The 24,938-nt window shown below is 42.5% G+C and overlaps 1 protein-coding gene across 2 annotated transcripts; it reads left to right on the top strand.

Annotated features, from left to right (window-relative positions):
- Positions 1 to 343: 343 nt before the first annotated feature.
- LOC115145157 (UDP-N-acetylhexosamine pyrophosphorylase-like) lies at positions 344 to 24,638 on the top strand. 2 transcript variants are annotated; one of them, XM_029686482.2, is made up of 11 exons: positions 344 to 450; positions 1,464 to 1,805; positions 5,452 to 5,656; positions 11,728 to 11,903; positions 11,996 to 12,168; positions 20,233 to 20,426; positions 20,998 to 21,138; positions 21,922 to 22,110; positions 22,254 to 22,295; positions 23,507 to 23,573; positions 23,714 to 24,638. In XM_029686482.2, the coding sequence occupies exons 2-11, from the start codon at positions 1,523 to 1,525 to the stop codon at positions 23,804 to 23,806; spliced, it is 1,563 nt and encodes a 520-aa protein (XP_029542342.1). In that variant the 5' UTR covers positions 344 to 450; positions 1,464 to 1,522; the 3' UTR covers positions 23,807 to 24,638. The 2 variants fall into 2 exon arrangements, with proteins under 2 accessions (XP_029542342.1, XP_029542343.1); XM_029686483.2 differs by lacking the exon at positions 22,254 to 22,295 and having other exon boundaries at positions 345 to 450.
- The last annotated feature ends 300 nt before the right edge of the window (positions 24,639 to 24,938 follow it).

Genomic DNA, 24,938 nt, shown 5'->3' with positions numbered 1-24,938 from the left:
CGTCACGTTTCTCAATTTCTACTTCCTCTCGTACCTGATTGGATAGGTAGTTGTAATTTCCCCTTACAGATCTAAGAACAGTCTACAGTTCAATAACGACATAGACATATAAGAAGGGTAAACAAATACACTGACGGTAAATCAGTTCTTATTGGATGGTCTCGTAAGTATTTTACTATCATAGTTGTCTGAGATGGTTAACGCGACTTTATGATTCACTTGATCTTACAAATTATTTATTCAATACTGTAAGGGTAAATGTAAAATGCACAAAAATATGTAATACGGCAAAAATGTGTCTTTAAACTGCAGGGCGTTCCCATTCGATAGTGCCACGTCAAAGTGACGGATGTAGCTAGGTGTACTCGAGGGGGCGGGGGTACGGTGGTCAATACCAGAATCACCGGATAGACGCTGTCCGACCAAATTGATTCATAGACTCCGTTGTTGGTAAGCTTTTATTAACTTAATCTGCTACTCACGTCGTTACATTTTCATGCAATAGTCTAGTTAGCGCATTTTGTTTTTCAACCAGGGTTGTAAAAAGTAGTAGCTATGAGGTTTCAATTATTGTCTCGCCCCCCCATTGGTAGCGTGCTTGTTGTGTAGGACCACAAATTGAATGATGATTGTCAATATGTGTAGGTAGTTAATATCTGATTTGGTTAGCTAACATAACCGCAGCTTTATGGATCAACATGATGGTGTAAAATGTCTAGTATTACGTTAGCTAGCTAACGTAGTAATAGCCTGTTTGTGAATAGTTTTGGTGCATCAATGGGGCACTTCTTTAACCATTGTATGTTAGAACACTTCCCATGTCGTGGATTGTCTGAAAGCCGTGGCAATGTTCTGTGAAGTTTAGTGTCAATTATATAACTTAATATTGGTGTCCCGAGGATCTGATTTTGCCCGACTTATTGCAGTAGACTTGGCTTCAAGCTAAAGAAAAGTTATGCCACTATTGGGGTGCCAAGTTGACAGCTCAGCTCAAAAAAATTGTCAAATGGGCGTGTGGTCTAGTACAACAAGTCCCCTACTGGAATGTTGTCATAGATGTTTACTGAAGTCACCAAGCTTTGCTTGAAGAAACATGGCAGGCACACCCATGTAATTATGGTCCCACAAAGATCATGGATGTACGTGTTGCTGTTCACCATATTTATGACACAAATCCAGATTGTGAAACGTCTTCTCTTTTTAGTCATTAAGCTAGTGTTGAACCAGAGAGGACCCAGCATCTGTTTCTATTTAGGGCAAGTGTATTCCAATGATGCTGCGCCAGTGCTTCCTAATACCTATCTGATGTGACGACACTCACAATCATTTTCTATTGTATTGGGTGTGGTAGTTTTCAGAGGAGATTTGAGCCCAGTAATGTGATCCTCATGACTGTGTGGGCAAGTTAAATATCCCTGACACTTACAACACGTTCCTGTTCGCTTCTTTTCTGGGTGTGGTAGGTAGTTTCCCGAGAGGAGATTCTTCTACAGTAGCATAACCAAGCAGTGTGATCATCGTCATGGAGAGCACCAGAAGCAGACTGACCCAGAGGTTGGCAGAAGCTGGCCAGTCTCACCTCCTGCAGTTCTGGGATGAGCTGACCCCTGAGCAGCAGGCTGAGATGACCTCTGACCTGGAAGCTATGGACTTCCAGGAGATCAACAGGTTCTTCCGCAGTGCCATGGAGGTGTCGGGCAGCAGCAAGCAGGAGAAAATGGACGCCCGCATGGAGCCAGTGCCCAGGGAGGTGTTGGGTAGCGTGACCAGGGACAGAGACTGCCTCAAGGACTGGGAGGAGGAGGGTGAGTCGTCTGGTACAGGGGTTCCCAAATGGTGGATTGCTTGGGACCAGACCAGAGTCAAATCCATATGTCAAATACTTGAAAAGTATTTTAGTTGTGGTTGGTTTAGCTTGGAATTGACTGTTTTGGTAAAGTCGGTCACAATGATGTATGCATTTCAGTCAAAACAGTGCATCTATGCCACAATCTTAAGCTGTTTCTATTGATTTCTTTAAATTTGGGGCTAATTTCATTCAAGGGATTGAATTCCACTGGTTTTCAACATCTTAGATTATTTTACATGCTACCAGGAAGTGAAACAGGCAGGTAGGGAAATCTCATCAGGTTTTATGGTGTGCAGTATAATGTTATAAAGTAGGTGTCTTCTGCCTAGTGTTACATTCTAGACTAGTCGTGAAGTGCGTGTGTTTGTGTGTGTCGGTTGTCTCAGTTTATGGCCTCGCGCAACTATGGTCAAACATTATGGCCTCTCTCGGATGGATTTGCTCAACTCCTGCTTCCTCGCTCCGTCATCTTCTCTCGCCTCCTTTTGAAAAAGGTAATGGGTAGTCGAGGAGAGACTGTGGACGAAAATGCTGTTGTATAAAATAGACTCCTTCTCCACTCGCGCATCATCACGCAAATTATGTTTACAGGGGTACATCCCAAAATAAATGTAATTTCTAAATAACAAATTAAGTTAATTGTGCAAGACATTTGATAGGTAAAACAATAAATAACATTTTTAAAAGTTTGCATGATTTTTCTCTTCCAACAAAACAAGAGGTTTCAAAGGGCATGTGGAAGATTTCAAAACTCTTCTGTGAAGGTGTCTGGTAGGATACACATGACTATCCTTGATGAAACATGGATATTGAAGAGGGGACTCTTCAGTTAGCCTTCTAATGAAGTGATATCTCGTTGACCACTTATCGGTTTCCGGGTCACGGAGGAGAGAGGGTGGAGGACAGACTTTTGCCCAAATGAGTAAAGGCCTATGCAATACAATTTCCTCCAACTAAGCAGGGCTACTGAAACTATCCTTTCCAACATGTCCCTGGTAACCCCCTTCAAACAGCACAGTGACAGGCAGCAGAAGGGATCATTTGCTGTGATCAGGTAATGGCAACTCTGAGGGGGTTAAACAAGACCTGGTAACCCTTATATGACTTGGCAACTTTAAGGCTTAGAGGGTAAACCATGATGTCTTGTGATGTTGAAGTGGGGGTCCAGCTCAATGTTTAGCAGGCCTTAGCTGCAGCTGAGGAGGTCCAGCCTGAGGGATGAAGGAGGGGAGAAGAAAGGGAGCATCTGGTTCTGGTTTGGGCCTGATGTAAATGGGGTACTGCGCCCTCATTCGTGAGGTCATCCAGCACTGCGTCAGTTCTTAATCATGGTGGTGTGTCAGGGCAGCCAACATCTACAGCAGCAAGCTAAGGATACATACACCCCAGGGTGTGTATGTGTGTCAGGAAAGCCTACAATGGTACCTCCCGCTCCCAGTACACTCTCAAAGGCTCAGAAATGTGAGTGCACCAACTCTTATAGCAACAGTTTATGTAAGGTAAAGTAGAGCTGTATAATAAGGGTGTTGTTGACCAAGTACACCATATATACAAAAGTATGTGGACACCCATCAAATTAGTGGATTCTGGTATTTCAGCCACACCCGTTGCTGACAAGTTTTTAAAATCGAGCACACAGCCATGCAATCTCCATAAACAAGCAATGGCAGTAGAATGGCCTTACTGAAAAGCTCAGTGAATTTCAACGTGGCACTGTTAAAGGATGCCACCTTTCCAACAAGTCACCCCTGCTAGAGCTGCCCGGTCAACTGTAAGTGTTGTTATTGTGAAGTGGATACGTCTAGGAGCAACAACCGCTCAGCCACGAAGTGGTAGGCCACAAAAGCTCACAGACCGGGACCGCTGAGTGCTGTAGCATGTAAAAATTGTCTGTCCTCTGTTGCAACACTGACTACCGAGTTCCGAACTGCCCCTAAAAGCAATGTCAGCACATGAGCTCTTCGTCAGAAGCTTCATGAATTGGGTTTCCATGGCCAAGCAGCCTCACACAAGCCTAAGATCACCATGCTCAATGCCAAGCGTCGGCTGGAGAGGTGTAAAGCTCACCGCCGTTGGACTCTGGAGCAGAGGAAACGCGTTCAGATGGAAAAATCTCAGTTTGGCTGTTGCCAGGAGAATGCTACCTGCCACAATGCATAGAGCCAACTGTAAAGTTTGGAGGCAGAGTAATTGTCTGGGGCTGTTTTTCATGGTTCGGGCTAGGACCCTTAGTTTCAGTGAAGGGAATGACATTCTAGAATATTCTGCGCTTCCAACTTTGTGGCAACAGTTTTGGGAAGGCCCTTTCCTGTCTCAGCTTGACAATGCCCATGTGCACAAAGCGAGGTCTATACAGAAATGGTTTGTCTTGATCGGTGTGGAAGAACTGGACTGGCCTGCGCAAAGCCCTGACCTCAACACCTTTGCGATGAGCTGCAAGCCAGGCCTAATCGCCCAACATCAGTGCCTGACCTCACCAATGCTCTTGTGACTGAATGGAAGCAAGTCCCTGCAGCAGTGTTGAAAAGCCTTCCCATATATACAGTGGGCAAAAAAGTATTTAGTCAGCCACCAATTGTGCAAGTTCTCCCACTTAAAAATATGAGAGGCCTGTAATTTCAATCATAGGTACACTTCAACTATGACAGAGAAATGGAGAAAAAAAATCCAGAAAATCACATTGTAGGATTTTTAATGGATTTATTTGCAAATTATGGTGGAAAATAAGTATTTGATCACCTACAAACAAGCAAGATTTCTGGCTCTCACAGACCTGTAACTTCTTCTTTAAGAGGCTCCTCTGTCCTCCACTCATTACCTGTATTAATGGCACCTGTTTGAACTTGTTATCAGTATAAAAAGACACCTGTCCACAACCTCAAACAGTCACACTCCAAACTCCACTATGGTCAAGACCAAAGAGCTGTCAAAGGACACCAGAAACAAAATTGTAGACCTGCACCAGGCTGGGAAGACTGGGAGAACTTGCACAATTGGTGGCTGACTAAATACTTTTTTGCCCCACTGTATAGCAGCAAAGGGGAGGACCAACTCCATATTAATACCCATGATTTTGGAATAAGATGTTTGACGAGCAGGTGTCCACATTTTTATTTTATGTAACCTTTTATTTAACAAGGCAAGTCTGTTAAGAACATTCTAATTTAAAACGTCGGCCTAGGAACTGCCTTGTTCAGGGGCAGAACGACAGATTTTTACCCTGTCAGCTCGGGGATTCGATCTAGTAACCTTTCGGTTACTGGCCCACCACTCTAACCACTAGGCTACCTGCCGCCCCGTGACTCTTGGTCATGTAGTGTATGTTTAGATTGGGAAGTTGAATGCAATTGAACTATGGTTATTGGGTTATCCTGCTGTTTCAACCTGCAATGATTATATCAGGTCCCCTTGCCAAGGTAGATTATACTTCAGTCGTTATAGCCATAAAAAGTTGATAGTGTTCTTGAGTTTTGTCAAACATCACAAATATGTTTTGGTTTCAGTTATATTGCTTGAATAAGCTCTATTGTTTGTATCATATTTACATTTTGTTAAATTATGGTCTCATACATGAACTGTTATTCTCTCAACCCCTTTCCTAGGTCTGCGGTGTATCTCCCAGAGCAGGGTGGCTGTTCTTCTGCTAGCGGGGGGCCAAGGGACCCGGCTTGGGGTCTCCTACCCAAAAGGCATGTACGATGTGGGCCTGCCTTCCCACAAGACCCTGTTCCAGATCCAGGCAGAGAGGATACTGAGGCTTCAACAGCTGGCAGAACAGAGACATGGAGCCAAGTGCTTCATCCCCTGGTGAGACTGGGACTGGCAGCATAATAATACCCCATATGGGTTACACAGCACATAACATGCAGCTAGTGCTGAGTGACTAGTGCTTTTTGAGGTTGGTTCTATTTTTGTATTTTTTATTATCACGGGTTATGATTTCAGTTTCTATAAAAAAAGAAATGGACATTAAATGCATTAGACATTTTTTGGGTTGAATGCTCTAACACAGATGAAACAATTAAAAAGCAAACATATGGAATTATTTTAAGATGGTCATACCATGGATAATTGAGCAATTTTCATTTTGAATTTTAGGACCCCTTTTAAGTATCAAATGAAATATAGAATTTGGCCTTTACTACTATAGCCCACAAACGCATTGAATAACACATTCACACATGGCAAAAAGAAGAGTAAAAAAAAATGTATCTTAAAAGGAATACGATTTTGAAGTGTCTGTCGTATAACTAGGAGACATAAGAAAGCTCAGTGTGTGTGTGTGTGTATATATACAGTGGGGCAAAAAAGTATTTAGTCAGCCACCAATTGTGCAAGTTCTCCCACTTAAAAAGATGAGAGAGGCCTGTCATTTTCATCATAGGTACACTTCAACTATGACAGACAAATTGAGAGAAAAAAATCATTAGAACATTTTCTTTTCTAATGATCAATTAGCCTTTTTTTTAAATTATAAACTTGGATTAGCTAACAAATCCAAATCAAATCAAATTTTATTTGTCACATACACATGGTTAGCAGATGTTAGTGTGAGTGTAGCGAAATGCTTGTGTTTCTAGTTCCGACAATGCAGTAATAACCAACAAGTAATCTAGCTAACAATTCCAAAACTACTACCTTATACACACAAGTGTAAAGGGATAAAGAATATGTACATAAAGATATATGAATGAGTGATGGTACAGAGCGGCATAGGCAAGATGCAGTAGATGGTATCGAGTACAGTATATACATATGAGATGAGTATGTAAACAAAGTGGCATAGTTAAAGTGGCTAGTGATACATGTATTACATAAGGATGCAGTAGATGATATAGAGTACAGTATATACGTATACATATGAGATGAATAATGTAGGGTATGTAAACATTATATTAGGTAGCATTGTTTAAAGTGGCTAGTGATATATTTTACATCATTTCCCATCAATTCCCATTATTAAAGTGGCTGGAGTTGAGTCAGTGTGTTGGCAGCAGCCACTCAATGTTAGTGGTGGCTGTTTAACAGTCTGATGGCCTTGAGATAGAAGCTGTTTTTCAGTCTTTCGGTCCCAGCTTTGATGCACCTGTACTGACCTCGCCTTCTGGATGATAGCGGGGTGAACAGGCAGTGGCTCGGGTGGTTGCTGTCCTTGATGATCTTTATGGCCTTCCTGTGACATCGGGTGGTGTAGGTGTCCTGGAGGGCAGGTAGTTTGCCCCCGGTGATGCGTTGTGCAGACCTCACTACCCTCTGGAGAGCCTTACGGTTGTGGGCGGAGCAGTTGCCGTACCAGGCGGTGATACAGCCCGCCAGGATGCTCTCGATTGGGCATCTGTAGAAGTTTGTGAGTGCTTTTGGTGACAAGCCAAATTTCTTCAGCCTCCTGAGGTTGAAGAGGCGCTGCTGTGCCTACTTCACGATGCTGTCTGTGTGGGTGGACCAATTCAGTTTGTCTGTGATGTGTACGCCGAGGAACTTAAAACTTACTACCCTCTCCACTACTGTTCCATCGATGTGGATAGGGGGGTGTTCCATCTGCTGTTTCCTGAAGTCCACAATCATCTCCTTAGTTTTGTTGACGTTGAGTGTGAGGTTATTTTCCTGAAACCACACTCCGAGGGCCCTCACCTCCTCCCTGTAGGCCGTCTCGTCGTTGTTGGTAATCAAGCCTACCACTGTTGTGTCGTCCGCAAACTTGATGATTGAGTTGGGGGCGTGCGTGGCCACGCAGTCGTGGGTGAACAGGGAGTACAGGAGAGGGCTCAGAACGCAACACAACGTGCCATTGGAACACAGGAGTGATGGTTGCTGATAATGGGAGTCTGTACGCCTATGTAGATATTCAATTTTTAAAATCAGCCGTTTCCAACTACAGTAGTCATTTACAACATTAACATTATCTACACTGTATTTCTGATCAATTTGATGTTATTTTAATGGACAAAAAATGTGCCTTTCAAAAACGAGGACATTTCTAAGTGACCCCAAACTTTTGAACGTTTTAGAAAAGTTTCAGAACACCTACTCATTCAAGGGTTTTTATTTATTTTTACTATTTTCTACATTGTAGAATAATAGTGAAGACATCACAATTATGAAATAACACATATGGAATCATGTAGTAACCAAAAAAGTGTTAAACAAATAGCAACCCTTTGCAGTGATGACAGTTTTGCACAATTTGGCATTCTCTCAACCAGCTTCACCTGGAATGCTTTTCCAACCGTCTTGAAAGAGTTCCCACATGCTGAGCACTTGTTGGCTGCTTTTCCTTCACTCGGTGGTCCAACTCATCCAACTCGTCCCAAACCATCTCAATTTGGTTGAGGGATTGTGGAGGCCAGGTCATCTGATGCAGCGCTCCATCACTCTCCTTGGTAAAATAGCCCTTACACAGCCTGGCGGTGTGTTGGGTCATTGTTCTGTTGCAAGACAAATGATAGTCCCACTAAGCCCAAACCAGATGGGATGGCGTATCGCTGTAGAATGCTGTGGTAGCCATGCTGGTTAAGAGTGCCTTGAATTTGAAGTAAATCAGTGTCTCCAGCAAAGCACCCCCACACCATAACACCTCCTCTCCATCTACAGTGAGAAATACACATGCGTAGATCATCCGTTCACCCACACAGTGTCTCACAAAGACACTGTTGGAACCAAATATCTCCAATTTGGACTCCAGACTGAAGGACACATTTCTACCGGTCTAATGTCCATTGCCCGTGTTTCTTGGCCCAAGCAAGTCTCTTATTCTTATTGGAGTCATTTAGTAGTAGATTCTTTGCAACAATTTGACCATGAAGGCCCGAATCATGCAGTCTCCTCTGAACAGTTGATGTTGAGATGTCTGTTACTTGAAATCTTTTTTAGAATTTATTTGGGCTGCTATTTCTGAGGCTGATAACTCTAATGAATTAGTCCTCTGCAGCAGAGGTAACTCTGGGTCTTCCTTTCACGTGGTGGTCCTCATGAGAGCCAGTTTCATTATAATTCTTGATGGTTTTTGCGACTGCACTTGAAGATACTTTCAAAGTGATTGAAATTCAGTATTAACTGACCTTCATGTCTTAAAGTAATGATGGACTGTCGTTTCTCTTTGCTTATTTGAGCTGTTCTTGCCATAATATGGACTTGGTCTTTTACCAAATAGGGCTATCTTCTGTATACCCCCCTACCTTCTCACTACACAACTGATTGGCTCAAACGCATTAAGAAGGAAAGAAATTCCACAAATTAACTTTTAAGGGGACCATTTTTGGACCATTCCTCTATAGAAAACTGTTTCAGTTCAGCAATATTCTTGGGATGTATGGTGTGAACCGCTCTCGAGGTTATGCCACAACATCTCAATCGGGTTGAGGTCAGGACTCTGACTGGGTCTCTCCAGAAGGTGTATTTTCTTCTATTGAAGCCATTCTGTTGTTGATTTACTTCTGTGTGTTGGGTCATTGTCCTGTTGCATCACCCAACTTCTGTTGAGCTTCAATTGGCGGACAGATAGCCTTACAATGTCTTGATAAACATGGGAATTCATTTTTCCTTTCGATGATGTCCAGGCCCTGAGCCAGCAAAGTAGCCCCAATCCATGATGCTCCCTCCACCATGTCTTACAATTGGGATGAGGTTTTGATGTTGGTGTGCCGGGCCTTTTTCTTTCTCCAGACACATTGTTGTCTCCCTTCCAAACAACTCCGCGGTAGTGTCATCTGGTTTTAAGAGTCAATAGATTCTCTTAATGATTTAAAAAATGAGAAATAACCTACATTTCAGTTAATCGCTCAGCACTACATGCAGCATTACATCAAGCTGACCAGTGACCACTGTTTCTCAATCCATTCTTGAGGGAACTGTTTTTGTTTTAGCCCAGTTTGTGAAATCACAAACAAACCATACAATAGCAGGGTTGGGTCAAAAATATGTTTTTGTGTTCCCCCTCTCAGTTCTTCAGTTTCATCTGTCTGATTATTAACTACACCTAGATATTGCTAACACTCCCCTGCATCATTCAAGGAAGCGGTTTGATCCCAGAAAGGAGCAGTATTATACAGTGCCTATAGAAAGCTAGTGGACCAAAACTGCTGTTTGAAGCTGGTGAACCAAAACCGAAAGTTACTTTAGTTTTGGTCCACCAGCTTCAAACCATTTTTTTTTTTCTCATTGAAAATATATTTCACAGCGACGGTACAATGATTCCCTACACTATTCAGTGCTTGCTTTCTCACGTAAATGGAAATTAAGTGAAAGGTGTAGAATTATAGGAACCAGGATGAGACTGAGATTTCCACTAGATAATACAGCCACAAAGCCATAATGTCTTTCCCAGTTTGGGAACAGATGCCGCTCAGGCAGGAGAAATCAATAGGAGAATATAAAAGCAAATCACAACACTGGCAGTTAAGTAAAACGGTGAAACACTGTCATGCTACTATTCACGACAGATATATTATGGACATTTTCTGAAATTACAATGCTATTTTTTATTTATATTTTTTTTCCCCTTTAAGTCAGCTGTAATTTGGCCACTCGGGAGCATTAACTGTATTCTTGGTAAGCAACTCCAGTGTAGATTTGGCTTTTTGTTTTAGGTTATTGTCCTACTGAAAGGTGATTTCCTCTCCCAGTGTCTGGTGTAAAGCAGACTGAAGCAACTTCATCATGCTTAAATATATATTCAATGTCTGAGTTGTTATTGTTATCCATTTATCAATCCCTGCCCTTCTTTTATGAGGCTTTTGAAAAGATCCCTGGTCTTTGTAGTTGAATCTGTGATTGAAATGCAATACTTGACTGAAGGACCTTACAGATTTACTGTATGGGGGACAGAGGAAGGGGTAGTCATTAAAAAATGCCAACCCCTATTATTTCACACGAGTCCATATAATTTGTGAAGCCCCTTTTTTTTCCCCCCTTGACTAAAACAGAGGGGTGAATACATAGTCTTTGCATATCTTAGTTATTTCATTTGAATTAATTTGTAAAAAAATGTGTAGAATTTTCTTTTTCACGTTGAGATTATGGATTATTTTGCGTAGCTCAATGAAATATTTCAATCCCAATTTGTAATGCAACAAACTGTCAAAGTTCTAGGGGGTGTGGACTTTCTTTAGGCAATGTAAATCCCTATGGAGTAGATGAAGGGAATCAGTTAGACTATTCAGGAGTGGGTTGACAGGAAGGAGACGTGTCTAGCTGGCGTGCCGTCTTTGGGGCTGGGCCCTCTGTAATTAAGATCAGGCGTCAGGACTAAGCGCTCACCATGAGATGCCAGATGCCATCCAGTCATAAGGAAGTACTTCTGGTTTTGTGTCTTGCGATGGGTTGTTGCCACAATGTATTTTTAACCTTAGTTAGATCTCAGCTTTTAAAATTCATCTGGATTCAATTGTTTGCCAGATAATGTGCATTATGAATAACCTTTCTGGAATCTTTGTTAAATGAGAGGCAAGGTTTCCAATCTTATGAAATGTGTAAGTAATTATGCAGTGATTCACAGTGAAAAGTCAAACATTGACAAAAAAAAAAAAAAAAAAAAATGAATCATTGTCTTGAGAGCATGGGACTATGCGGTTCTATCTGCAGTTTTGTCAAAATGTAGTTATTGACATAGCCTTGTTCTGTAACTTCTCTACCTACAGTATATAGTACTATAATTACCCCAAGTCATGTTAAGTTCAAAAGAATACTAGATTTTAAAAAATGCGGACATTTTAAAGCCAATTATCTCTGAATCATCTTTTTGCGGATATAACCTTAAAGAACCAAGCTCTCTCTGTGTATTATCCTTGAATCAAACCAAATGTATCATCACATTGCCCCTGCACATAATGACCAGTGAATGAATGAATCACAAAATAAATCATACCTGAATTTCTGCCTAGGTACATCATGACAAGCGGCCGGACCATGGAGTCGACTAAAGAGTTCTTTTTGCGCCACAGCTACTTTGGGCTGGGCAAAGACAACGTGATCTTCTTCCAGCAGGGCATGTTGCCTGCCATGGACTACAACGGCAAGATCATTCTGGAGAGCAAAGCCAAGCTGGCAATGGCCCCAGGTACACCACTTAATCTGTTTGAGAGTGTGTGCGTACATCTGTGTATTTTAGATGTTGATGGGTCGGTACTGATGTGTGTGTCTGTATTTCAGATGGTAATGGGGGTCTGTACAGAGCTCTGGGTACCCAGGGGATTGTGGAGGACATGGAGCAGAGGGGGATCGGGTTCATCCATGTGTACTGTGTGGACAACATACTGGTTAAAGTAGCAGACCCTGCCTTTGTCGGCTTCTGTGTCCAGAAAGGAGGAGACTGTGGGGCTAAGGTTAGTAGCGCTCTGTCTCTTTCTCACTGGAAGTTTCTCTCTATTACTCTCTCTTTGCCCTCTTCTGTCTCTCACAACGGGGCCAAATGTGACTCATGAGGTCACCCAATATGTTCCAATACTCTTAAATTACTTCCTTCCTTCTCTAGTCAGATCCTACCTCAGTAGCTTAAAGTGGTTTCCTCTCCTGGTCCTCTCTCCCTCTAAAAACAATGTTCACAAAGGCTTTGAGCTGAAAGCAGTATGGTTGGTTACTGTGATGAGAAGGAAGATATTGAGATATACCAGACCAGGAAGTTAGTATTGAAACTGTGTTCAGTAAAGGTGTGTTTGCATAAGAGGGTGTGACACAGGGGATTCAATTAAACTGGCCTGGGTGGCAGTTTGCACCTGGTGAAAAGTGATTGCATTTGTTTTGGAATGCAACATACATATGTGTTCCCAGTCATGTGAAATCCTCACTTATTTATTTCAATTGACTGATTTCCTTATACTGTATGAACTGTAACTCAGTAGTCTTTGAAATTGTTGCATTTATATTTTTGTTCAGTGTCGAAGGGAATGTATTTCATACCGAACACCTGGCTGTCTCCCTGACATGAAGCTAAAAATGAAAAGTTATGTAGGTTAACTAAGCATGTGGAGTAATGAGTAGGATTCCGTTTTCACATGCAATGTGTTTGCTTTTGATTAAAACGCTTTGCCTGCCTCCCCACTGAAAACTAGTTTGAAAATGTATGATGTATGTTTTCTGAACAATGCCTCATGCTGCCTTGTTGACAATGTGGCAGAGCAGCGCATATTCTATTACTGTTCAATTTTAGCTGGGTGTGCCTCCTTCACCGGACACGTGAAAGGCCATAGCTCGAGTTTCTAAACCCAGAAGCTCAACATAGCGATGCGCCATAACATCGCCTACAAGTGTGAGCAGGGATTTCTATTGGAAAAGCCGTTTTAGCCCATCTTCATACTGTACTGTCTTTTGAGACATTGAAAACTGCCTTGCCACGACTTCTCCTCTTTAAAGAACTGCACTTCTAATTCACCACAAGGTGGGGTTGTAGACTATCACACAGAAGGAGTGAAGTAGCAGGCGTTTCTTCACACATACATGGTTCAAACCGAGACGTTTTTCAGACAACTTTAACATCCCGCCAACTGTTCTTTATATTTTAAAGGCATGGCCCGGCGCCAAAGCCTCAACTTTTACTTCCGCCAACCAATCTAGTCATGATTGCGTTAAAGTTCTGTCTACGGCTTAAAGCCAGTTCATGCTTGCTCTGTAAATGTGATTCTGAGGCTCCATATGGAGTGTGACTCAATTGTGTATCCTCCAGAGGCCAAATTGAGCAACATACCAAATCGCTCTGCGTCTCCCAAATGTTGTAATCATGTGGAGTACTCTGTATAGCTCCGCATTGACAATGATTGGTTGGCGTTAGGGGCGCGAGGTCCAATAAAAACAAACTCCCTTCCTTGACTACTTCCTTCACAGCTGTTCTGCTCTGCTAAACGCAAGAAGTATGTATACATGCCCTGCTATGACCTACTATCCCATTACTACTATCCTCCTGCCTGTTCTAAACTTTGCGAGGCATGTCACTTCAACCATCTCTTCCCATAGCCCAGGACATGCACTGTTTTCTTAACCACAAATGGATGGAACCATAAACAATTACTGTTGGAATAAAGAAGGACTAATGCAATTGAAGGCATCAAATGGTTGCTTACTGAAACTCCCAAAGTCAAGTTCTAATACAAAGCAATACCAACTATTTCAGCACCGTTTAGATCTGCTTTGAGACAAGCGTTGGGAATCAACGTCAGATTTTCTTTTTCACTAAATCTCTGTTCAGATATTGGTTAGCCAGGCTACAATTAGGCTCATTATTAACTTGGCTCATTTATTAGTGCTGATCAGATGTTGTTTTTTTCTAAGCCTGGTTATATAGCGTAACATTCATGAAAACTTTGTATCGAAAAACTAATGTTTTTGGCTTAGTTATAGTGAAACAAGTCTAACAAGTACATTTATTTTTGCCCCTATCAGTTCATTCCTCTGTCATCTCAAGGGAGGTGTTCGATATGAAATGCATTCCCTTCTACACTGAACAAAAATCTAAATGCAACGTGCAACAAATTCTAAGATTTTACTGAGTTACAGTTCATACCGTATAAGGAAATCAGTCAATTGAAATACATTTAATTAGGATTTCACATGACTGGTAATCCAGATATGTATCTGTTGGCCACAGATGCCTTAAAAAAAGGTAGGGGGTGGATCAGAGAACCAGTCAGTATCTGGTGAGACCATCATACTGCAGTGCACGAGAGACCGTTCCTGCAAGGTATTTATGGCCGTCGTAAAACTGGCCAACTCGCCCAGGAGAGGGGGGTCTTGAAACCTTCGGTTAGCCGGAACCTTTGATGTCCATCCAGGAGGGCAAGTCCTGACCACACCAACCAACAAAAAGGGGGGGGAGACAAAGGAAAACAACAATGGAGAGAGAAAAAAACGAAGACATCAAGGACAACAAAAATCATAAAAGCAAGGCCAACTGAATATGTTTGAGTGCATGTTTGGCACTATTTACATGTGTGCATTTGAATGAAAGTGTGTGTGTATATGCATGTGTACAAACACCTGCACAGCATGCATGATGCCTCCTTGATTCAACTACTGTAGCAATCTTGCTTGAGTGGCAGTGTCAGTATCCTTGCTTATAATGCTGCCATCTCGGGGGTACTCCTTAATTGTCCAAAATATTTTAAAGCTATAGAAATAAATGTATTAACATCTACAATTTGTTTCTTGACATGTATTCTATTACAGACACTTTAATGCATACTTTAAAATGATATGTGAGCTAAACATTTAAAAAAATATATATATATACAAATATACTTAAATATTCTTAAAATATTTTTTTTTTATTAATCTTACTGGCCCCACGACAACAAATATTTAAATACATGTAATTTTGGCCTTAACGGTTCATTTAAATACTGTGGGATTCCATTCATTCCTATGGAGAACTGCTTCTACTAGGGAGTGGCAACGGTTGCTTCAAAGCCTCTGAATAGCTGGTACATAGAGTCAGCATTCCAGGGTTTATATATATATGCAACACAAAATTCAGAAGGCAGTAAGGCACATTTCTGCATATGACCAAATTCAACTTCTTCTTTTTTACCAGAGGGGTCAACCTTTTATACAGTACCCAAGACTAATCTGTGAGTTCATTTTACCATTGGGAAAAATAGTTACTGTGTAAATACAGCAATGCGGGTTGGATTGAATTGAGCCTCTAATATACATTCTTTTTTTAGGGGATGATTGCACTTTTCTTCCAAACATAATACTGCAATAAATGTGAGTAATTTCAAATATGTTTTTGCCCCATGGGAATTAAAATGTACACTAAGTAGCAATAGCTCTCATTAACACGGCACCTAACTACTGTGAGCTAACTGTCCAGAGCCATATTTGCTCGCGATGCACAACATTTTATCAGAGCGTGCCAGTGGACTTCGGGGAAGTGTTGGAATCAGGTACAACTAGATTTACCCACCCCCAAAAGGAAAATTTATGAGCAATTCCCCGCCACCCACAACTTCTCACCTGAATGCATGTTTTAAAAAGTAAGGGTTTAGGCAAAGGCTGAAATTGGGTTTGAGAGTTAACCTTTAACAATTGGATTATTGTACTATTAGTAGCCTAGGTCTACTCTTAACCAAAAGCCTGTGACTTGTCTTAATCAATGTGAATTTGTTTCACTGAGTCTCCATCTGTATATTTAGTTAATTCTCTGTCTGGGCAAATAAGTGGTGGTATAGTTCATCTATAGTGTATTCCGAAAGTATTCAGACCCCTTTACTTTTTCCAAATTGTTATGTTACAGCCTTATTCTAAAATGGATGAAATCATTTTTTCCCTCAATCTACACACAATAATCCCATAATGACAAATTTGCTATCACATTTACAGTTGAAGTCAGAAGTTTTACATACCTTCCGGAGACACCTGAAACCCCACCTCTTTAGGGAATACCTAGGATAGGATAAAGTAATCCTTCTCACCCCCCCTTAAAAGACCTAGATGCACTATTGTAAAGTGGCTGTTCCACTGGATGTCATAAGGTGAAAGCACCAATTTGTAAATCGCTCTGGATAAGAGCGTCTGCTAAATGACTTAAATGTAAATGTAAATACACCTTAGCCAAAAACATTTCAACTCTGTTTTTCACAATTCCTGACATTTAATCCTAGTAAATTCCCAGTTTTAGGTCAGGTAGGATCACCACTTTATTTTTAAGAATGTGAAATGTCAGAATGATAGTAGAGAGAATGATTTATTTCCTTCATCAATTCCCAGTGGGTCCGAAGTTTACATACACTCAATTAATTAGTATATGGTAGCATTAGCTTTAAATGGTTTAACTTGGGTCAAATGTTTCGGGTAGCCTTCCACAAGCTTCCCACAATAAGTTGGGTGAATGTTGGCCCATTCCTCCTGACAGCGCTGGTGTAACTGAGTCAGGTTTGTAGGCCTCCTGAGCGCTATGGCGTAGGTCTTTTATCAAGGCTCTCTCTGTACTTTTCTCCTTTCATCTTTCCCTCAATCCTGATTTGTCTCTGCTTCTGAAAAACATGCTTCACCTTAGGGATGGTATTGGCAAGGTGATGAGCGGTGCCTGGTTTCCTCCAGACGTAATGCTTGGCATTCAGGCCAAAGAGTTCAATCTTGGTTTTATCAAGAATCTTGTTTCTCATGGTCTGAGAGTCCTTTAGGTGCCTTTTGGCAATCTCCAAGTGGCCTGTCATGTGCCTTTTACCGAGGAGTGGCTTCCATCTGGCGACTCTAACCTAAAGGCCTGATTGGTGGAGTTCTGCAGAGCATGGTTGTCCATGTGGAAGGTTCACTGATCTCCACAGAGGGGCTCTGTCATAGTGACCATTTGGATTCTTGGTCACCTCCCTGACCAAGGCCCTTCTCTCCAGATTGCTTGGTTTGGCTGGGCTGACAGCTCTAGGAAGAGTCTTGGTGGTTTCAAACTTCTTCCATTTAAGAATGATGGAGGCCAGTGTGTTCTTTCGGACCTTCAATGCTGCAGAAATGTTGTGGTACCCTTCCGCAGATCTGTGCCTCGACACAATCCTGTCTCGGAGCTCTACAGATAATTCCTTCGTCCTCATGGCTTGATTTTGGCTCTGACATGCACTGTCGACTGTGGGATCTTATATAGACAGACCGGTGTGTGCCTTTCCAAATCATGTTCAATCAATTGAATTTACCACAGGTGGACTCCAAGTTCCAGAATCAGCTCTATGGAAACCGGATGCACCTGAGCTCAATTTGTCATAGCAAAGGGTCTGAATACCTAAGTAAATAATGTATTTCAGTTTTTTTTCTTCATGAATTTGCAAACATTTCTTAACCTGTTTTCGCTTGGGGTATTGTGTGTAGATTGAGGACTTTTTTTTTTTCAATCCAATTTAGAATAAGGCTGTAATGTAACAGAATGTGGAAAAGGTCAGGTGGTCTGAATACCTTCCAAATGCAATGTAAAGGCCGTGGAGGTTGTGAAATATGAACACGAAACTCGCATCCTTGTGAAAATATTGATTTTCAATCATAATGAAGATCCATTGAGAGGATGACACTATACCTGCTCCCTAACAAAGCAGAGTGAGGATAGAAACGAGATGAAACATGGATTTAAAAATATTTTTAAAACATGGGTTTGCCTTGGGCTCTTTCAAAATAGCACTTTCTTTTTATGTGACTGCGGTTCCACACGTTGCCGTGGCGCAAGTTGTGTGAGACAAGTATTTGTATTTTATTATATTCTTAGTCTACTATAACATGTATTAATTGTGATCAGGGTAGCCTAATTGTGTCTTGTCTGTTTTAATCAACAAAAAAACTACTGATTTCATCTGCATGACATGTCCGTTTAGCATATAGGCTGCACATACTGTGCCAGTAACCTAATTACACTCAAAATATACAACTATTCTTATGAAAATACATTTGATTAGTCTTATGTTTCTTAGGATCAGCCTAAATGAAATGAATAGATTTCTTTGTGATGGTGAATATTCAATGGATTTATAAAAAATGGATTTGAATAAACAATGGCCACATGTACTCCCACTCCTGAATGTGCACGGGAGATATAACAGCCTTATTACGGCAAGAATGTGGTAGAAATAGGAATGTATGTATTGTGCTCTTTAAAAAAAGATAATTATTACTATATGAGATATAGATATTTTGTTTATAAAATGTGATTTATTATACCGTAAAGGGTACCTAGAGCAGAGGTGTTTTTTTTTTTTTAAAGCTCGACCAATGTCAGAAACGGGCTTTAAATGACAGGCTTTTCTTATTAAAAAGACATCCAAGGAGTCTCGTGCATTGCTCCTTCAAGTAATCCCACTGTACATTGATGGGTTTGATGACGGAGATAATAAGACACGTCGACTAAAACAAACACTAAAGAATACAAAAATAACTGCTGCAACTATATGAAGTGCTACTGGCCTTGGTTTACTGCCTCGTTATGAACAATGAGGGAACCACACAGGCCTCTAACGCAGACGGCTTAGACCACTCAACCTATAGTATCAATCTTTCTTTATTTTTTTACCACACGTTGAGTTTGGACACTGTGTACTTTTTTTGAGAGGAAAGAACTGTACAGGGAGCAGTGGTTAAATAGGAAACTTAACTGGTTTCTTCTCAGGAAAGCAAAAAAAATTACGACCAAGGTACTTATTTAACTATTAAAAATATCACTGAGTATAGAAAACATTAACACCAGCTCTTTCCATGACAAAGATTGACCGGGGGAAAGCGGTGATCCCTTACTGATGTTACCTGTTAATAAACCCACTTTAGTCAGTGAAGATTAACCGGGCTCCTCCCCTTTTAAGGTTTTTAGCCTTTTTTGGTTGTATTTGTGCCTTTTTCAGGGGGTGAATGGGCAAAACAAAGTGCCTTTGAATGGGGTATGGTAGTAGCATTGACGCATTGGAGTCCACATGGGCCAGCATCCCTGTGGAATGCTTTCGACACCTTGACAAGTCCCCAATTGAGGCTGTTCTGAGGGCAAAGGAGGGGGGGGTTGCAACTTAATACTAGGAAGGTTTTTTATGTTTGGTGTACTCAGTGTGAGGCTGTCAGTCTTCTCTAAATTCCTCTTTTTTTATGTATCTCAGAGACTAGAGATGCACCGGTAAGGGGAGTTTTTGAAACCTCCACTTCAAAATGTGGAAAGAACTCCAAAGACTCCTGAAATTAGCCTCCAAAGCATTTATCATTTTTTGTGACGTCCAACCAAGGACTACTATTACACCAACAGTCGTGCTTAGCACATTAACCTGACTGCAGCCTAGCCTGCACATTTACCAGGTCTGTGCAACTTGTCAAGCCATCACCACAACTTTTTACACTTGAAATATGCCTCTGAAGTACAACTCTACAATGAAGTACAGATGTAATTAAGTTAAACATTTAACGCCAAGTTGAGAGCTGAAGTAAACCCATTCCTGCTGCGTGTCAATCTGAGCTGTGGTGTGGAGCCTCTGCTAGGATCAGAGGAATGCAGGGACCCACCCTCCTGTCGTTAACTGACAGAGACTGCAGTTGTGGCTTCTTCCACCAAGCCTCTCCCCCAGAGCTAAACCCTTCATCAGCCTGCTGAGCCTAGTCCTCCCCCCACCCCAGCCCTACCCCCTCATCAAGGTCCAGACTCTCCCCCACCACTAAACCTCTCATTAAGACCAGCTCTTTCATTTGGACTGACAACCAGATGGGCAGCGGGCTGGATCTCTGATTTTGGACCAGACTCCAGTCACTAAAATGTACAGTCAAATCCTCTTTAACAATCCCATCCATGTCTTCCTTTCTATCTGCAGTCTTCTATCCAAACCTCGTCTGTAAACGGAAATCCAACTGCTTTTAGTGGGAATGAACTAGTGCACACTTTGGAGAGGAGGGCAGAATCAGGTGGCAGTCCCAGGTGGGGTAAAAATCCTTTCCTGTGACGTCACTTCCAGGTGGTGGAGAAGACCAATCCAACGGAGGCGGTGGGCGTGGTCTGTAAGGTGAACGGCTATTACCAGGTGGTAGAATACAGCGAGATCTCCTTGGCTACGGCTGAGGAGCGCAGCGCGGACGGGCGGCTCATGTTCAACGCTGGAAACGTAGCCAATCACTTCTTCACACTACCCTTCCTCAAGGACATCGTCCAGTGAGTCTCTCTCACACACACATACACACACATTTAACATAGATGCGCACACAGCCACACACACAGCCCCACATACCTCCATACAGTAAGTGAGTAATTACATGGTGAATTGTTAACCCCCATTAAGCAGGTATTTGAGGTCATTACCTGCCTAGTGAGACCCTCATAACATGAGAGAGAAGTAGTGGCATTTATCAGCTGATAAATGGCTGGAAACATCGCAGTGACTTTTAATGAGTACCCAGAATCTAAGGTGAAGGAAATGAAAGGAGGAAAAAGCTGCAGTTTCAGTTTTCTATGTCTGGACGTTGGAATTTTAAATACATGATGTCTTTGCCAGTGTTTTTCTTTCTCTTCATTGTTTAACAGTTATAACCAAGGGCATGTTTCAGATTTCCTGATCTCCCTTGTCTGTCTCTGTCTTTTAACTCTCTCTCACCCCCTTTCTCTCTCCCTTTCCACCTCTCTCTCTCTCTCCCTTTCCACCTCTCTCACCCCCTTTCTCTCTCCCTTTCCACCTCTCTCTCTCTCTCCCTTTCCACCTCTCTCTCCCCCTTTCTCTCTCACTCAGGACATTCGAGCCTCAGCTGCAGCATCACGTGGCCCAGAAGAAAATCCCATACGTGGACATACAGGGAAGGCTAATCAAACCTGACAAACCCAACGGGATTAAAATGGAAAAATTTGTCTTTGACATCTTCCAATTTTCCAAGTGAGTGCTGTGATTTTCCAACCGGCTTTAGCATGTGTGGAGCTGGCAGGCTGTTTCCCCTTTTAAAGGCAGTTAACTAAAATTACAATTCAGTCGTCGAAGAATTGGCATTTATTTTCATTGACTTCTTAATCAACTAAAAAGTAGAAGCTATTTATTTGAAATCCAAATCACTTCCTGAATTGACTGCCTTCAACTCGACTGCCCGACCCTGGAGGTGAGGGAGAAGAGAAAGGGCAGCAGGATGCAGGAATCGGGGTTCTCCCTCCCCACAGCCAGGCTTCTGTTTGTAAGACCCAGGTGCTGACACCCAGATCTCTGGAGCCCCAACCTCAGCATCCTGCCCCAGGGCAGGTTCCAACAATCCCAGACCCCTAGCCGGAACCCCAGCTCCATAGCCACTGTCCCAGAGCCAGGAAGCACGGCCCGGCCCTCCTCATCCTCTTCCTCCTACTGCTGGGGCTTGAAGAGGCAGGTTTTACAAGCTGCTCCAGCCTCCTCTCTCTCCCTGTATCTCTCCCTCCCTCCAGCGGTTTAATCATCATGACATCATCTCTGAGTCATGCTGCTGCTTTTAGAACTTTACATGGAGTCAAAGGATTCTTCTCATTGCAATGAGGACGCTATTCTATGTGGCACTATTCGACAACCCTTCACTTTCAGGCTGTTTAAAACTGGAATGGGACGATGATGAATGTGTTTTGTTGTGGGTTACCTTAAACGCTATCACTAAAGATGTATTTTCCCATTGTGTGTGTGTGTGTGTGTGTGTGTGTGTCTCAGGACCTTTGTGGTGTACGAGGTTCTTCGTGAAGACGAGTTCTCTCCCCTGAAGAACGCAGACAGCCAGGACGGTAAAGACACACCCACCACGACGAAACACGCCCTCATGTCCCTTCATCACCGCTGGGTCCTCAACGCTGGAGGACACTTCATAGACGAGAACGGAACGCGTGTGCCCGCAATACCCAGGTGAGACACACACACACAGTGAGTATATGTTCTATTTGACATGTTCATCACCATATAGTCTCCCAGTCACACGTTTTCTCACGGCACTCCCTCACGGTTCCCCTTAACCCTGTGTGTCCTGTGTAATGTTTTAATGTTTCCAGAGACGGATCTGCAGGAAGTGGCACAGCTGATGTCAACCAGAAGTAACTATTCTCTGTGCTACTGACTGAGTTACTGCATGGTGACGGGGCTTTGGCTTTCTCACTCATTCGCACAGTCGCTCACTGTAACCAACTGTCACACACACAAACACCCAGGCTGCCTCAATTCTCTACCGTTGCTGCCTCTCCTTGTCACCTGTCCTTTGCTTTCACCTGGTCAGTTTATTCCCATCCGTGTGGGTGAAGCGAAGGAGACGAGGAGAGAAAAGGACTCGAGTGCTGAAATGCAGCCTGGGGTTTACCTGTGCTAGGGCCCAGGTCACTGGGCAATGTCACAGGGGTCACCTGTCCTGTGCAGGTGGGGGCAGAAGTACCTGGCCTGCCCACTGACTTGGTCCCTTGTCCAATAGTCTTCATATGCATCCTTTCTTCCCCTCTTTCTTTAGTCAACTACTGGTCTGCACGTGATTAGATAATTGTAAGCCAGTTTTACCACCCTGTTGCTTTCACCTATCAAACCTTGTTAGATCAGTGATTACCTGAAGGAAGGAAGGAAGCATAAGATATTGGAGCAGGGCGTAGAGCTACCTGGGATAGTAGCAACTAACCCACGGAATGTGGAGCATGCTGGGTGATGGGCACTGGGCACGCTTTGCAATCGATGTTACTGATGATGTCACTGTTAATATGTCTGTCTGATGGTGAAGGGGAGATGGGTAGACGATGAGTGGCTATTTCAGATCTGATGTTGGTCAGTTACCTGTGATTGCGACGACAACACAAACTGCATTTAAATCCACTTTATTGTTCGAGGATGATTCGACACCATTTTTAATATTTATAACATTCATAAATGCGACTTAGTGGTGTCATTTAGATTATAATAAGGTGTAGTGGCTCTTTTTGTGTGATGTATGCGCTCTCCCAATCAATAGAGAGACTTCCATTTCTGACATTTCAGTGCTGACTTAGTCTTCCTCTAGATTAATCCTACTCCTGGACTAAATGGAATCTCAGTTGAAAGTGCTTTTTAGTCCAGGAATAGGCTTAATTTTAGTCCCGGAAACAGGTCTATGAGTCTGTGGAACTGCTGGTGTTGACGCTTTAATGCTTTGCTCCAAACGTTTACTCTAAGAACACCTGGAGCAGGGGATCACACATCCAGCTGCTTTTTCTCTTCTTTTTCCTCCTTGCACAAGAGAACCAACTAAGCATCTCTTCCCTTCTTATGCCTCCTTCTCTTTTCGCCACAGCCTGAAGGATGGAACAGACCTGCCAATCAAATGTGAGATCTCCCCACTGGTGTCCTATGGCGGGGAGGTAAGGGGGAGGGACTTAACTGTAGGGCCCTGTTCAAATAGAAAGAAATATAAAAACAAGTGTTTCCCATTATAGTTATTCAATTCAGCTTTACTAGCATTGATGATATCCTATCCTGATGTCACTTCCTGTTGTTGCAGGGGCTGGAGGGGCTGGTGAGGGGGCAAGAGTTCCGCCCCACCCTGGTCATCGACAAGAGTGGAGCCCACGAACTGGTGAAGAATGGAGTGTGAGGGACAGCAGGATGGCGGGAGAGAGAAGGAAAGGGTGCTAGTGAGGGGGGGAAGAGAGACGAGCCAAAGACCTATTCCACTCCTCCCCCGTTTCAGTGCAATAATGCTGTGTTCATGCGCTCTTTGAAATAATCTGTAACACAGGTTTCCGACATCCAAATACTGTTAATGTGAGCTTCCAAATCTGAATTATAAGTGGGAAACCTGTGCTATAATTCAGTACCATGAGCTCCAACCCCCAGTTGGAATGGGTTTTTTCCCCCCAGATTTTTCCAAGGAGCACATAACCGCAGCCTAAAGATGAAGGACAGAAGCCTTGCGAGGCTGTGTGGCTGGATGAAGCAGTCTGAAGATCAAGTTATTTATTTTGCTTATAAGATGTATTTTTATATGGATGGATGTCTTGTGGAGGGAAATTACCCCCTACGCGTTTTACCAAGTGATTTGTACATACAAATACAAAGAGAGGAGTACAACGATTGTAATCAGATGATCCTAATATGATTGATTATTACATGTAATGTCGGTACATGGGGAGGGTTTTACTTCTAATAACTGGGTAGTATAGCACACTACTGCTAGTCGTTTGCCTGATTTGGCTTCAAGCCTAGTAGTAGTGTTACATTTACAAGTAGTAGTTGGATAATTCTATTGAAGTAGCAGTAGTTGGATTTTAAGTGGTAGTATCGATATTAACAGATTTAGTTCAGTCGTATAGAGTTGAGATGGAAGGAGAAACGACAATGAACCTGTTGAGCTGTATGACCTGTTCAATTTTCTTTATTAAAGAAATGTCCAATTTGCAAGAAGTGTAAACCTTCTTTGATTTAAACTCCAGGTTTTGCGTGGTGTGTGTGTCGGTTTGCGGTGTGTATTTGTCTGCGAGTGCACTCTGTGGTTATCACTGTGTTGATTTGTCTCTGTGTGTGTGTGTGTGTGTGATGGGTGTTTTTTGCATTAGAAGTCCTGGTGTGTTGAATCAGAGTTTCCAGCAGCAGCATATGGTTTGTGTTTTAAGATGGGCCAGAGAGAGCATGATACACACTGCTGCAGCCACTCAGGAAATATAGTCTGTGGCTCCGAAGCGTCTCTGTCTCGCACACACCTACTCTTACTTTTCCCTTCCTCTCTC

This window comes from Oncorhynchus nerka, linkage group LG17 (genome assembly GCF_034236695.1).
Source record: "Oncorhynchus nerka isolate Pitt River linkage group LG17, Oner_Uvic_2.0, whole genome shotgun sequence".
NCBI lineage: Eukaryota > Metazoa > Chordata > Actinopteri > Salmoniformes > Salmonidae > Oncorhynchus > Oncorhynchus nerka.
This window is presented reverse-complemented; position numbering and strand designations above follow the sequence as displayed.